A 14,178-nucleotide genomic window follows, 5' to 3' on the forward strand; every position below is an offset into this window, starting at 1 on the left:
TTAAGGGTTAAAGAGCGGAGCATTTTGTTTCTTATTTCATTCAGCTTTGTTCTTTTTGCTTATTTTGTTTTTTATCTTGATTATTTTGTTTATTTGTTAATTTTTGGTCCCTTTTATGTCATAGTTTGTTCATCTTTGGTCCTTATTTTTCCATATTTTTTTAATTTCATATTGTTATTTTTGCTTCTTTTTTTGGTTGTGCACATCTTTGTCACTCATTTTGATGAAATTCTTAATTATTTTATTTTTGGCTAGTTTTTATTTAATAGTTTGTTCATCTTTGTTCATTTTGTTATTTATGTTTGCTTATTTTGATTCTTTTGTTTTTGGCTCATATTGTTCACTATTTCATTTGTCTTTGTTCATTTTGTTCCTTTTCATGCTTATTTTATTCATTTTTGTTCTCTGATATCTTCCTCGGGGAAAAATTTTATACCACCCTTATATCCCAAATTTTAATAATATCTATGCAATTAGTCCATACAAACTAAATTGCTTTAAAAAATGAAATAAAGAATGAAACAAAGAATGAAAATACTTGTTTTTAATGCATATTTTTCTAAATACAGAAACATCATAGCTGTATTCCTCAAAATTAGGAATTTAAAAAGATGAACAAAATTCTTTCAAACCACAGAAAAGTTATTCTGAGCGTCTACATAACTTAATTTTTGATATACACTCATTTTTGTAAACTATAACAAACACTTCTCATGAAACACATGTAGTAAATGTAGGTCAGTGATTCAGATTCTTTAGGCCTCGATGGACCAACACTGATAATTACTGTAACAAGGGCAAATTCTGATCTGAGGTGATTTGTCTGTCTTTTGTATATTTTTACTTAAAGTGTGGATTGGATCGACCTCAGAGAGATGACAGAACAGACGGCTTTGATTGGGTTTTGGAGACGTTCAGGGAACAAAGGCGTTTCCACTCTTCTGACATGAAGAGGTGTGATCCTGATCCTGATCTCCATTTACTTTTGTTGATAACGTGTGCTCGTGTGTGATGACGCAGCGATGGAAGTGCTGCTGAAAGGCTCTTGTTACTGTGATTTGTTGGTGTTTGTGTGGTCCAGCAGCAGATGGTGGTTTGGCTCAGAGTGGGTCCGATCTGGTCCGGTCGCCGTCCTGTTTACCTCAGCCGCCATCTGACACCACCATACGCTGCCAGACAACCTGCAGCCTCCACCTCCTATCCACACCTTCACCTCCTCATTCCTACACTGCCTTATTGTCATATTCCTCCGTATGTTCTCTCCAGTTATCTCACAGCTCAGGACAGAAATATGCCTCTGTGTCATTTGGTCAGAATTAGGGAAGCAAATTATCGATTAATCTATTAATCATTAGTTGGTTGACCTTATCGATTGATTAATGATTAAATGATAAGCAGCAATTTTCCTGAGAACCTGAGTTTCTCTTCCAATACGGTTAATAAGAATAAAAGCCAAATATTGTCTATACACTTCATGATAAAACCATGTCATATTCCTTAATGACTGATTTATTGAACCACTGGATACAGTCAGTGTTTCCTGTGGAATTCATCTGTTGGTGTGGCGCTGTGTAATGGGGGGTGTGTGTGTGTTTCACTGGTGGGTGGGTGAGGGCGCGCGCGTGTTTCGTTTGTGTGTGTGGGGGTGCACGGGTATGTGTTTTGTCGGTGCGGGGTGGGTTACTCAGCCGCATGTGCCGCACGTACAGCCAGGGATGTGTGAATGTTGGATGGTAACCGCGCGTGTGCATGCGTCCCTTTCCGTCCTACTTATAATACTATGGGGGTACGGGGCGATGCAGTCCGCTTCCCCACAGAAGTGGAAGTGAAACTTTTTGCTCTTTTATCTTTTCCCTACCTCCTGAAGCTTCACAGACTTTAATTTCAGGGGGCAGGACGTTTGTCCTGGACTATTATATATTATACATAAGTGCCCCCCCCCCCCCACACACACACACACACACACACACACACACACACTTTTTCCCATGTCCACCGGTGTGACTGCAGGACATAATGTTCAACATACCTGTGTCCTGGATCAGGAGGATGTTTTCAACTTCTGTCTCACTGACTGTGGACTAGACCAACCTCCAGGGAAAACGCTTCGATCCGATACGACCCCTCATTTCTGTATGTATTTAGTCGGGGGTGCACCGCTTCCACAAACAGACGGGTCAGTCTGTGTTTGGCTCCACTATGTCCCTAAAGCCATTCTAACTCATCAACGCTATGATCCGGTTCAATGATCGGCTATCCCAGCCGCGGCGTCGCAGCGCAGACAAATCAGCAGCCTTCGGACAGGTGTGGACAGGTGGACAAGGGCAATTAACCAACAATTAATAATTTAATGGAGTAAATTGTTATTGACAATTAATCGATAGTCAATTAATTGTTTACATCCCTAGTCAGAATGTTTAACCCTTAAAGCACCATTTTTTTAAAAAAATTTAAATTTTCATGTCAAGATTTCATAAAACTGTGTCGTGGAAGGGGTTAGAGATAAAGTCAAACCCCTGCATATGGAGTGGGTCGCTGGTAAAAACACTGAAGAATGAGCAACAAACAAGAGAAAATCACTGAAAACAAAGACTTAGTGCCCAAAAGAAAAGCAACGTCACTTATCTGGATTTAGCCTATTTCGGCTACAAGATGGATGATATTGAAACGTGTTCTGTGTTGACAGTGCCTTACACCTGTCATCACAACAAGAGGTAACACATCTAATTTGTTTGACCATTTACGTCGGCACCACACAGCTATTATATCCTCCTGAGTATTTTTTCATATCGCAATATATATTGCAGGGTTAAAAAAAAATCACAATGTCAGTTTTTTCCAATATCGTGCAGTCCTAGTGGTGAGTGGTGAGTGTGGTATTCAGCATCGAACTACTGCTCCTCCACATCCAGAAGAGCCAGGTCAGGTGGTTCATCTGGTTAGTATCCTTCAAGTCAGATCTATCTTGGTCATTTGAGACCGACTGAGTCTAAATAACTATTCTCACTTGAAAAAAAAAAGTTTTTTTGTTTTTTTTTGTTTCATATTTTCATTGATGTGTATACAAGAAACTGAAAGGTACATGTCAATACCATGGCACACTGATGTCAACATTAACCAGGTTTGTAAACACCCTTACTTTTAGATTTGCATATTTTTTAGGAACAAATAACAATGGAACCTAACAAACAATACAATGAAAAGAATACTAAGACATAGTCTGGACAAAATAATGAAACTAGTGACATAAACATAAGAAAATAAATAAATAATAAAGGGGGGAAAAAAAGGGGAGGGGGAAGGGAATTACATTGTCTCAAAAAAATCCATGAACTGTTGCCATTTATTGTAGAATTTGTCCAAGTTTCCCTGTTTTTAACATCTAATTTTCTTTACTTTTGAAAAGGACATAACCTCATTAATCCATTGTGTGCTGGAAGGAGCTATTGTAGATTTCCAATTAAGAAGGGGGTGGCGTTTAGCAATTAGGGAGGTAAAAGCTATTACTTCTAATTCTTCAGCAGATTATTGGGTATACTCTTCTGGGAGACCAAAAATACCAATGTGAGGTGAAGTGTCTATAGTTTTTGAAAATACCTTGGACATGGTGTTGAAATAAATTAGCAAAAAATTTGTCAGGGCTGGACAAGAAAAAAACGTGTGTGAGATTGCAGGGTGAGCCTCCACATCTGTCACTTCACTTGAAAAATTTAACAGAATTATGACTTACATTTTTAAGATCCCTTCTTGTCCATTGTTGCGTTGTTTGTAGCTGTAGTTGTGTTGATGACAATGTTGTAATAGTTGCATTGAACCATAGTTGAGCGATGACTATACCTGCAGTGGAAATGCAATGGTACTGGTGCCAAAACCGAGCCGAGATGAGTGAAGTAGAGAAAACTGGCAAAACATAGAGTCAACAGGGCTAAAACCTGTTGTAACCAGCATACACCCATAGGTAGCCATTCCATCCCATTTACCAGATCTGCTCAAATGTCCAGTATATGATTTAATTTAATTTCATTTATTTGGATCTCCATTAGCTTTGACTTAGGCCATCGCTACTCTTCCTGGAGTCCACACCCATCACAATTTTCCTTATTCTGCAATACACAAATGACCAAAAACACCCACACACAAAACAAAGCAACACAAAGAACAACTAAAAACCTGACGTGTTAATGTACATCTGTCAGTGGCAGTAAGTTAGTCTGAGTACATTCCTTTGAGCATTCGTCACTTTCTGATCTCGCCTTCACCTCTGAGACATCAGAACCACACACTGTACCCAACCCTGGCAACACGACAGAGATGAAGGGCACAGCGATGATAAGGTCTTGAGGAGAGGGCTAAATGTGGAAGGTAAAACTGATAAGAAGTACCCAATGAGCCAACAACCAGTCAACAGGCATCACAGAGGCAGTTCGAGGCTTGATGAGGCAGAGCGAAAATCGGACAGGGTAAGGAAGACGCCGAAAGGTGAGCAGGAAGACGAACAAAGCACTGTGAAGACGCTAAAACGGCACCAAGGACAATCTGGAGACAACTGACGCCTCATCAGGACCAGAAAACAAGAGATAGCAGGTTTTACGGAAAGCTCTGAAAAACTCAGAAGTGTGAAGCCGAAAAAGTCAAGATACTAACACCTGCAAAAAATTAGAAGAGGTGAGTGTAACCTGAAGACATCGGTTAGGATAAACAAGGTGTAAGGTCTTTGAAGGGAGGATGGTCTGGAAAGTCTCAAAAAATCTGAACATTACATTAAAGACTTTTCAGCATTCAGAAGGACCTGTCGTCAATGTATTTAATAACCCAATAAGGGCCAAACTTAGTGAAACTCAATCCGGTGACTTGAAGTTGAAAAGGTGACCTTGTCAAACCTTCCAGGGTGACCAGGCCTTTGTGGAGGCAGCTAATGGGCTAATGTTGCTATGACAATGTCTAGCAAGAGCCGGTCGAGTTAAAGCCTATGAAGAATTTTTTTATCCATTTGTATTCAGAGGTGATAAGCTTGGCTAACAGCCGGCAACAAGGCTTTGAATTTTAATCTAACTATCTCTTAACATTTGCAGGGAAACTAGCTGTTTGCAGAAATCAACTTGTACTCTGAAGATTATTTTTTAACAGCTCTTCTAGTGTAAGATTAGTTTATATTTGGCTGCGTTTTTAAGCTGGCTTTACTTCAGTCTCTATGGTCTTCATGTAATGTTTTCCATATCTTCCCCACATATCCATGTAGTTTTTTTATGCTTATGTGTTTGGTGTCTTGTGTGTTTTCCCCTCATATCTAATCCAGGACAAAAGGATGAAGTGATTAGATCTTTGAGGCCCAAAGGTCAAGGTCACTGCGACCACCAATGATGACAAAGTTCCACATAAGTTTTCTATTCAAAATATCAACAGTGATCGTCAGTGTAACATCAAGATGTTTATTCAACACTGTATTTTTCAAGAGAATTGCATGTCATGATAGGAAGAAAAAAATGTAAAGCCTCAATGGGCAATTTTTATTTTATTTTTTTAATGTATCATTTAGACGGTTCCTTACTAACCATTCAACATATATAAACTGAAGTTGTTTGAGCGGAAATTAGTGTTCTGCACCTCATCTTGGTTTTATTTTCAGGCTTCAGAAAATCTAGCCGGAGATGGGAGCCAATCACAGGGTGTTTTAGAGAGAGGGGCGGTTTGAAAGTAGGTGATTGACAGTTGTAATGACCAGTCGCTGCAAAGAGAGATGCTTTGCTCATGCATTTATATTAGGGCTGCACGATATTGGAAAAAACTGATATTGCGATTTAACCCTGCAATATGTATTGCAATATGAAAAAATCCTCAGGAGTATATAATAGTTGTGTGGTGACGATGTAAATGGTCAGACTAATTAGGTGTGTTACCTCTTGTTACAGCAACAGGTGGAAGGCACTGTCGACACAGTACAGGTTTCAGTTTAATCCTTTTTGTACCCGAAATAATTCCAGATAACTGACTTTGCGTTTCTTTTTGGCACCAAGTCTTCATTTACGGTGATTTTCTCTTGTTCGTTGCTCATTTTTCAATGTTGTTACCAGAGACTGATTAAGAACTGATTAAGAACGACTGTGATTGGTGGATCGCTGTGTGCAGCGTGTGTCAGGTAGCCTTGAAATTAGATGAGAACACGTTGAGTTCATTTGCCTCCTATACTGCAGGACCTGTGATGTGACTATTGTGCACACGTACATTGCGATGACGATGCTCAAACGATATACTGTGCAGCTCTAATTTATAGTGAAACTTTATGGACTACAGGTTTGGACTTTTTCCTCATTCTTGCAGCTTTAACCCATTCCTTCCAGTCACGGTTTTGTAGTAGTAGTAGTAGTAGTAGTAGTAGTAGTTGTATTTCGAGCACATAGAATCATCAGACAGCAGAGAATTATACAACATGGTCAAACAAAAATTTTCTGTGCTTGAAAAGTAGTGGTAAGATGTATAACTTATTGACTCCCACCCCTTTTTACAAACTAATAATCAAACTAGATCCACTTCCTTTGCTTTAACACATTTTCTTCTGTATATTTTTACAAGAACACAAAACATCCATACAAACCATTCATTTACACTACTTTAGTCATCTCACACACAATCAGATTTGCATAATCAACTGTTTTTAACCTCCTCAGACCCAGCTATGGGTTTTCTTTCAACATTTTTGGATAAGAGTTTCACAACTTTATACCAAAAAAAAAAAGAAAAGAAAACTGTCCACCACAAAGGACAATCCATAAAAAATTTAAAAACTGCATCTGAAAAAACTGTTGCATCATGATGTTTCCAATATAGGCACTTATTTAATAAAAAACAAAAAAGCTTGTACTTTGCTGACATGTCCTGGGTCTTAGGAGTTTAATATAGACTATAATATTTATATGCACTTTAAATATGTACTCCAAATACAATGATCAATAAATGTGATTATATCTTCTTATCATGATGACCAGTTAATTATAATAATATCTTATTGTATGCGTACTTCTGTGTTATAACTAGATTTTCACTTATTCAGATAGTGTTTTATATTTTGATATTATAGTGGATTTAAACATCCTTTTAAATGCACAAATTGAAGAAGACATTTTTAAGTTTTGCTCCAGATTTTTCCACAGATGTACCCCTCTGACAGAGATACACTGGCTTTTTATTTTCGTTCTACACTTAATTTTCTTGTCGATTTCAGTTCCCCTTAAATTATGATATTTTAATAAATACATCAGAGTTTCTACAGTCAATACAGACATGCTGTACCTTGTTAAAAGTTTGTTTTACAGTATTCCTTAGCAACAGAACAAAATTAGTGAAAAAATCACCTGGATAGCAATCAAAGATAATGGGACTTCCTACCTGTTTGGTGACATCAGGTCACATGACTAGTTGTTTAAACTGTTTCAGGTAAATTTTACCGGATGTAGTTCAAGTTGTTGAAACTAGAAGTTTTTGCCTTTCGAATGAGGTGTCATTGATTAATTTTGATCTTGTGGTTTTTCACTTATAAGTTTTGGAACCTGGATGAAGAAGAGAAACTTAACACAAATTAGGTGGGAGGTTCCAAAGTAGGTGATTGACAGCTGTAATGGCCAATTGTTGACAGATCCTTCTCCCCTGCGTTTAAAATGAAATTTTATGCATAAGTGTGGGCCAAGGTGACAGAGCTACAGTCTTAAATTTGGACTTTTTCCTGATTTCTACCAACTGAAGCTTTAATACCTTATTAATTTTACATGAAGTCTGTGAAACAAGAAAAATATGAGACTAATGGTGATTTTGGCCCATTTTGTTGATTGTTTTTTTTGTTTTTATACAGCTTACTTGTCTTTGCTTGTTCTGAACATAAAACTTAACCCTTGAGTCTTTATTTCCAGACATGGAGGAAGAAGAGGCCCCAGCTGCTCCAGCCATGACGGATGAGGAAATGAAGGATGTTTTGACAGCAGAAGGAGGCGAAGAAGAGGTATTGGTAACCACGGTAACGACCCTGACCACGGAGGAAGAGGAGGTGGGGTCTGAGCAGAAAACAGAGGAGGAAAAGGAGGAAGAGATGGAGGAGGTGGAGACTGAAGCAGAGACAGAAGAAGAAGAGGTGGAGGAGCAGAGCAAAGGGAAGAAGCTGTTGGGATCCTGGGAATCAGAGGTGACACGTTTGATCAGTCAGTTAATCAATAATCAGAACTCTGATGAAATGTTCAGGTCAATACAAAGAGTGCTTTCCATATGACAGACAGGCAGATGCAAAGGCAACAGAATGTAAAAACAATGGCCATAATATAATTAAAACCAATCAAAATGACTGAAGAAAGGAGTGAAATATAACTTTAGACCAGGAGTGTCAAACATGTGGCCTGGGTGCAAAAACTGGTCAATCTGGTCCAAAAAAAAAAAAACTATCAAAAAAAAAAAAGGGAAAAAAAAAGAATTAAACATCGTTTTAGGCTCTTTTATGATCTTACATGCAGATAAAATTTTGGAAAAGCATCCAGAATATTCAATAAATTAAGGTAAGGCACCAAATTTGTGCCTTAAGTGTTGATTATGAAGTAAAAAAAATCAAGTGAAATGCTCCATGGGGTATTATAAAGGAAAAAAATAGGACTAAAATGAAGTAAAAAGATGAAAATGACGATAGGATAATGAAGATAAAACTAGAACAACACAAAAGACAAAAACAACGTAAAAGACAAAAATAATGTAAGAAACAAGACAAAAATGACAACTAAATGTTGAAACAAGGCTTAATGAACTTCTTTTTTGTCATTTGATGGAAACACAGATCCTGAATCTGAACTATCACCAAATACCAGGCCTTTAAAATGCACTTTTATCATGTACAAACTCATATTATGATCCCGTTTATTAATATCCACCAGTATCAATGTAGTGAAAACCTCCATTTCTGCTAAAACTACACTTTCAAAGCCTTTATGGGTGTTGACTGACAGTTCACTAGTTCTAGTTTTGAGTTGATGCTTTATTTACATGACTTGTTTTCATTTTTTTTTTTTTTTTTTAAATTCTGATCGTCATTAGCTATAGGATCGCTACAGATCCTGGAATCTACAAAAACACAAAATAACGAAACAAATGTTACGAAATACACAAGTCAGTGACATTACAACACAACAGCAAAGCAATCAAATAACAAACAAAACAAACTCCAGAGAATATAATAAATTTATGTATTCATCTGCGTTCAATGAACTGAAGGAAATCTTTTCAATTCAATAAATCTATATTATAAAAGGCAAGTGGCCTCTGTGTGTGTGTGTGTGTGTGTGTGTCTGGAGATTCACACTAAATCCATACAGAGCTGACTGCTGCAGTTTGTCATACTTTTGTGTTTTTGGTCAAAGAACAGACTAGTGAAAACAGCAAGATGATAGGACCAATATTTTGGGAAATATTAGTCGTTTTGAATACAATAGCCTTACAATCACGCTGCTATGGTCAGAACGCTTTGGCGGTGACTGCTGGACAAATGCAGTACAGCATGCATGAGCACACAACAGCATAAAAACTACCACATCTAGAACCTGTGGATCCACACGGGTCAACACACTCGTTGAATTTCTATAGTTTGAATTTTTAAAAACATGCATAAAATGCTGTTATGGTCAAAATGCTCCTTTGGATCATAACTGTACACATTTGTATTGTTCTAAAGTTCTAAATACAATTCTTCTTTGTTTTTTGATCACAACAGGGGCTCTATCATGACCTCGCTGTAGTCCGAGTTCAAGCGCTTTTAAACTTCTAAAAGGATTTGATTTTTCTTTGATGAAGTCGCGGGGAGGCAGATTTAGACAAAAAAAGAAAAAAAAAAAACCCGACTCAGTCTTTGTATCGACCTTGGTGTGGAGCATCGCCTGGCACTGCAGGTTTTTATAAGAGCTTAGAGAGGATTAGTCCAACTACAAATGAAAATGTGCCCTTATTAGCCTTTGATAGTGGGATTTTTGGGTCTGAGTCTGGTCTGGGAGGATTACCGGTGCAGTAATTAGGAAAGTTTCCCCTGCAGGAGGATGGTTAGTGAGACCAGACTGATGTGGAACTGGTGTCATTTTAATCCAGTCGTTCTCAACTGGAGGGTCGCGACCCAAAAGTGGGTCACATTTCTGTTTTCAGTGGGTCGCGGGCCTTTGCCTCAGCAAAACATAAAGTAAATGTTAAGAAACCAATCCTCTGTTTATGGAGCTGAGCGCTGCCCGTTCACTCTCCCAACAGTAGGTGGCGGTAATGCACTGTAGTGATAATTAACAGCAGACATTTCACGGCATAAAAGGAGACCCAAAAGTTTCTATTCACATCATGGCAAAACTCAGGTATGATGATGACTACATCAGATGTGGTTTTACCTACGTTGGACTAAAACCTCAGTGTGTTTAATTCTGGAATAAAAGACTGAATAACCTTAAAATTTTTCACTGAGTTCACTTTTTTGGTTTTGCTTCAAATGGACCTAATTTCATGTTAAAGGGACTATTTCCATATTTATCATCACCATCTGCTGGTGAGTTTGGTTTAGTGCAAGGCCGTCAAAATTAAGGAGTTAACACAGATTAATCCATCATCATGATTAATCTGATTAAAAATATTAATGCAAGTAACGCATCTGTAGCAGAATGACTCTGAACGTCTCCTCCAACACATTTGGGTCAGTTTGTCCAGTAGAGTTAGTGTTAACGCACATTAGGGCGGCCATGGTTCAGATGGTAGAGCGGGCCGTCCAATAACCGAAGGGTTGGCAGTTCGAACCCACACTGGTGTATGAAGGTTTGGTGGTGGTTGGAGGGGCCGTAGCAGCCACGCTTCTAACAGCCTGTGGATAGAGGTGTAGTTTACCACCACCAGAGGGGGAATGTGAGAGCGAATGAATAACGCTGGGGTGGCCAACCCTGGTCCTGGAGAGCCACAGTCCTGCATGTTTTAGATGTAGCCCTCTTCCAACACAACTGATTCAAATGATCAGCCTATCATCAACTCTGCAGAAGCCTGATAACGACCTTCAGGTGTGCTGGAAGAGGTACATCTGAAACATGCAGGATTGTGGCTCTCCAGGACCAGGGTTGGCCACTCCTGGAATAATGGGTCAATTATGTAAAGTGCTTTCAGAAAAGCGCTACAGAAATCTAATAAAAAAAAACCAAAAAAAACCTAGACTAGAAAAGCACTCAGAGAGCGCAGACCTCCTCCAAGGCAGATCAGTGGGCCCCTGTGCCCCCCCGTCTGTAAGTTCTTGCACTGAACTGGAGAGCTTTACCTCAGTTTCGTTGTACTTGGTACAATGACAATAAAGAGATTCTGATTCTGATTCTGATTCTGATATGGTCAAACATGTGGGGTCACCATGGAAACTGTGGACAAACCCAAATGGGACCCTTATATGCAGCCCGATTGTAACCCTTCTGGGGCCCACATGGACATGCTGGATGGGATGACGCTCAAACAACATATTGTGCAGCTCTAGTTCATGACAATCTCAGCTTTATGTAAACTGAGGCCTGTTTTATAGGAGTGAGAATTCTGAAAATCTAAAGTCAGATTTGCGAACACATTCAGTCTCTTGTGAAATCACACCTTCATTCATGTGGACAAAGTGTTTTGGTTTTGACGTAGGTTGAACACATTTCTAGATGAGATCATTTTTCAGATGATTTTGTTTAACTCCTGGATTATTTTGTTCACGTTTGTCCATTTTCTCAATGATTTTGTTAATTTTTTGTTCATTTTCATAATAATTTTGTTCTTTGTCAAATGTGAGTGGTTAAAAAAAAAAGGAAAAAATGTTTGCGTTTGTTCTCAGGCTTCGTCTGATGCTAGACCTCCTCTTCCGGACCCGGCGTTCAACAGGAGATGCAGTTTACTCACCAGTGACGTAAGTCCGCTCCATGCTTCTGTCATTTCATTTCCAACACACAACAAATTAAACCTTTCCACATTTTTTCTGTTGCGTATTATTTGCTTTTTCGTGGGAAAACAGTAAAACTAAAAACAGTACAATGATACATGAAGCTTTAATAAACTCAGAACAGGGGTGTCTTTAGTCAAAGTCATGAATACAAATATTTTTGAACTCGAGGCGTTTTTTTCCTACTATGCTGTAAATGTGGCGTTGCCATTGGTAACCATCGCTCCAGATCTCCAACACCGGGCGGTTATTGAGCACAGAGCTCACCTTTGGACTTGTGCGGCGGCGGTTTGAAGCCGGCATCTGGCGCTGAATGGCGTTGCAGGATGTGGGCGGGTGCGATACTGATTCCCTGGTGTGAGTCAAACTCGGCAGCAGCAGAATGACTCATCGACCCCATTTTTCTTCTGCCGCCGTCTCCGCTTCGTCCTCCGGCTGCTGCATCCGCGAAATCCTCCACTTCGCAAATCTTTATGAATCATCAGCCTGTGGCGAGGACAGAGCGGCGTCACGTTCACGACAAGTTTAAGATCCGAAGCAAACGTCAGCGCCCTCAAACCGGTTCAACCTACGGCGATGGAGAGGCTGCTGTTACCATGGAGACGGAACAGCTTCCAAGAAAGGAAAGAGAAAATGGCATCAAATCATAAAAACATAAGGATGGAAACTGATACCATCACCATCTGCCCGTTCACATGACCATAAAAAATACACTAACAAAAATAATGTTGGTCATCAGATTATTTGTTTTTCTTTTCTTTTTTTCTTTTCTTTTCTTTTCTTTTCTTTTCCTGTTGTTTTTCTTTTCTTTTGTTTTTTGTCTTTTATTTTGCTTTCTTTATTCATTTCCTTTTGCTTTGTTTAGTTTTTTTATTTACTTATGTTTTGTCTTTTTGTTTGACTTTTTTTGTTTTGTTTGTGTTTTGTTTTTTGTTATTCTTTCATTTTGTTCTGTTTTTCTTCTCTTTTTTTCTTTGCTTTGTTTTTCTTTGTTGTTTTATTTAGTTTTTCTTTTCTCTGTTGTTTTGTTTTTTCTTTTTCTTTTCTTTTCCTTTTGTTTTTGGTTTTCTTTTGTTTTTGTCTTTTGGTTTCCTCTGTTTTGTTTTTTGTTTAATATAGTTTTGTTTTTTGCTTTGTTTTCTTTATTCATTTACATTTTCTTTTCTTTGTTTTATTTTGCTTTTTCTTTTTGTTTGATTGTTCTGTTTTTCTTTTGTGTCGTGTTGTTTTATTATTCTTTCATTTCATTCTGTTTCTTCTTTTTTCTTTGCTTTGTTTTTCTTTGTTGTTTTGGTTTTATTTTGTTTTTCTTTGCTCTTCCTTTTTCTTTTCTTTTCTTTTCTTTTCTTTTCTTTTCTTTTCTTTTCTTTTCTTTTCTTTTCTTTTCTTCTCATATGGTTTGTTGCATGAGGCCCAGTATGACATTCCCAGATGTTTTAAAGAATTTCTATGATTGATTATTAAATTACTTGTTGAAAAATATCTTATCCATCAGAGTGTTTGACTGGACACCTTTATATCAGAAATAATCAAAACTATGTAGGATACGAACAAAAATAACAGTACATTAGTTTGTACGTGTTGAGGCCTGATACGTTCTAGTGATCCAGACTCTCAACTGTGTCGAATGTCGTCCCGCAGGTGAAATACAAGGAGGCCTTTGAGAAGATGAAGGGCCAGAGTCTGTTTGTTCCTGGAGCTGAACTCATCCACGCCAAGAACATCAGCGCCGTCATATCAGAGGTCAGAGGTCACCCAACATTTGGAGCACGGTAAGGGTCGACAACGACGACTCCGCTGACGAGTGTTGGTCGTTTCAGTCCAAGTACAAGGAGGAGGGGAAGAAGGAGGCGTCGGTGTCGCTGTACTCCATCCTGCCCGAGACGCCGGCGACGCAACACGCCAGAGAGGCTTCGGAGCTGCAGAGTGAGGTAAAAAAAACCAAAAAAAACAAAACGGAAAACAGCTGTAAGCATAGGGAGGTAGTTCAGCAGATAAAAAAACAGAAATCGCTCATAAACGTGGGGAGGTAGTTCAGTGGAAAAAAAAAAAACGGTTGTAAACACGGGGAGGTATTTCAGCAAAACAAAAAAAAGGAAAACAGTTGTAAAAATGGGGAGGTATTTCAGTGGGAAAAAGAAAAAAGAAAAAGAAAAAGGAAAACAGCCATAAATGTGGCGAAGTAGTTCAGCAGAAAAAAAAAAAAAAGGCTGCAAACAGCTGTAAACATGGCAGAT

General features: G+C 38.4%; 1 protein-coding gene across 1 annotated transcript in view; it reads left to right on the plus strand.

Moving 5' to 3' along the window:
• Positions 1–14,178, plus strand: part of LOC115411287 (nebulin) — a 218,846-nt gene that overhangs the window by 6,897 nt on the left and 197,771 nt on the right. The window contains exons 2-5 of the mRNA XM_030123363.1: positions 7,902–8,170; positions 11,837–11,908; positions 13,583–13,684; positions 13,762–13,872. Coding sequence (XP_029979223.1) covers positions 7,904–8,170; positions 11,837–11,908; positions 13,583–13,684; positions 13,762–13,872 — 552 coding nt within the window. The 5' untranslated portion in view covers positions 7,902–7,903. The remainder of the gene's footprint in view (positions 1–7,901; positions 8,171–11,836; positions 11,909–13,582; positions 13,685–13,761; positions 13,873–14,178) is intronic.

This window comes from Sphaeramia orbicularis, chromosome 20 (assembly GCF_902148855.1).
Source record: "Sphaeramia orbicularis chromosome 20, fSphaOr1.1, whole genome shotgun sequence".
Classification (NCBI taxonomy): domain Eukaryota; kingdom Metazoa; phylum Chordata; class Actinopteri; order Kurtiformes; family Apogonidae; genus Sphaeramia; species Sphaeramia orbicularis.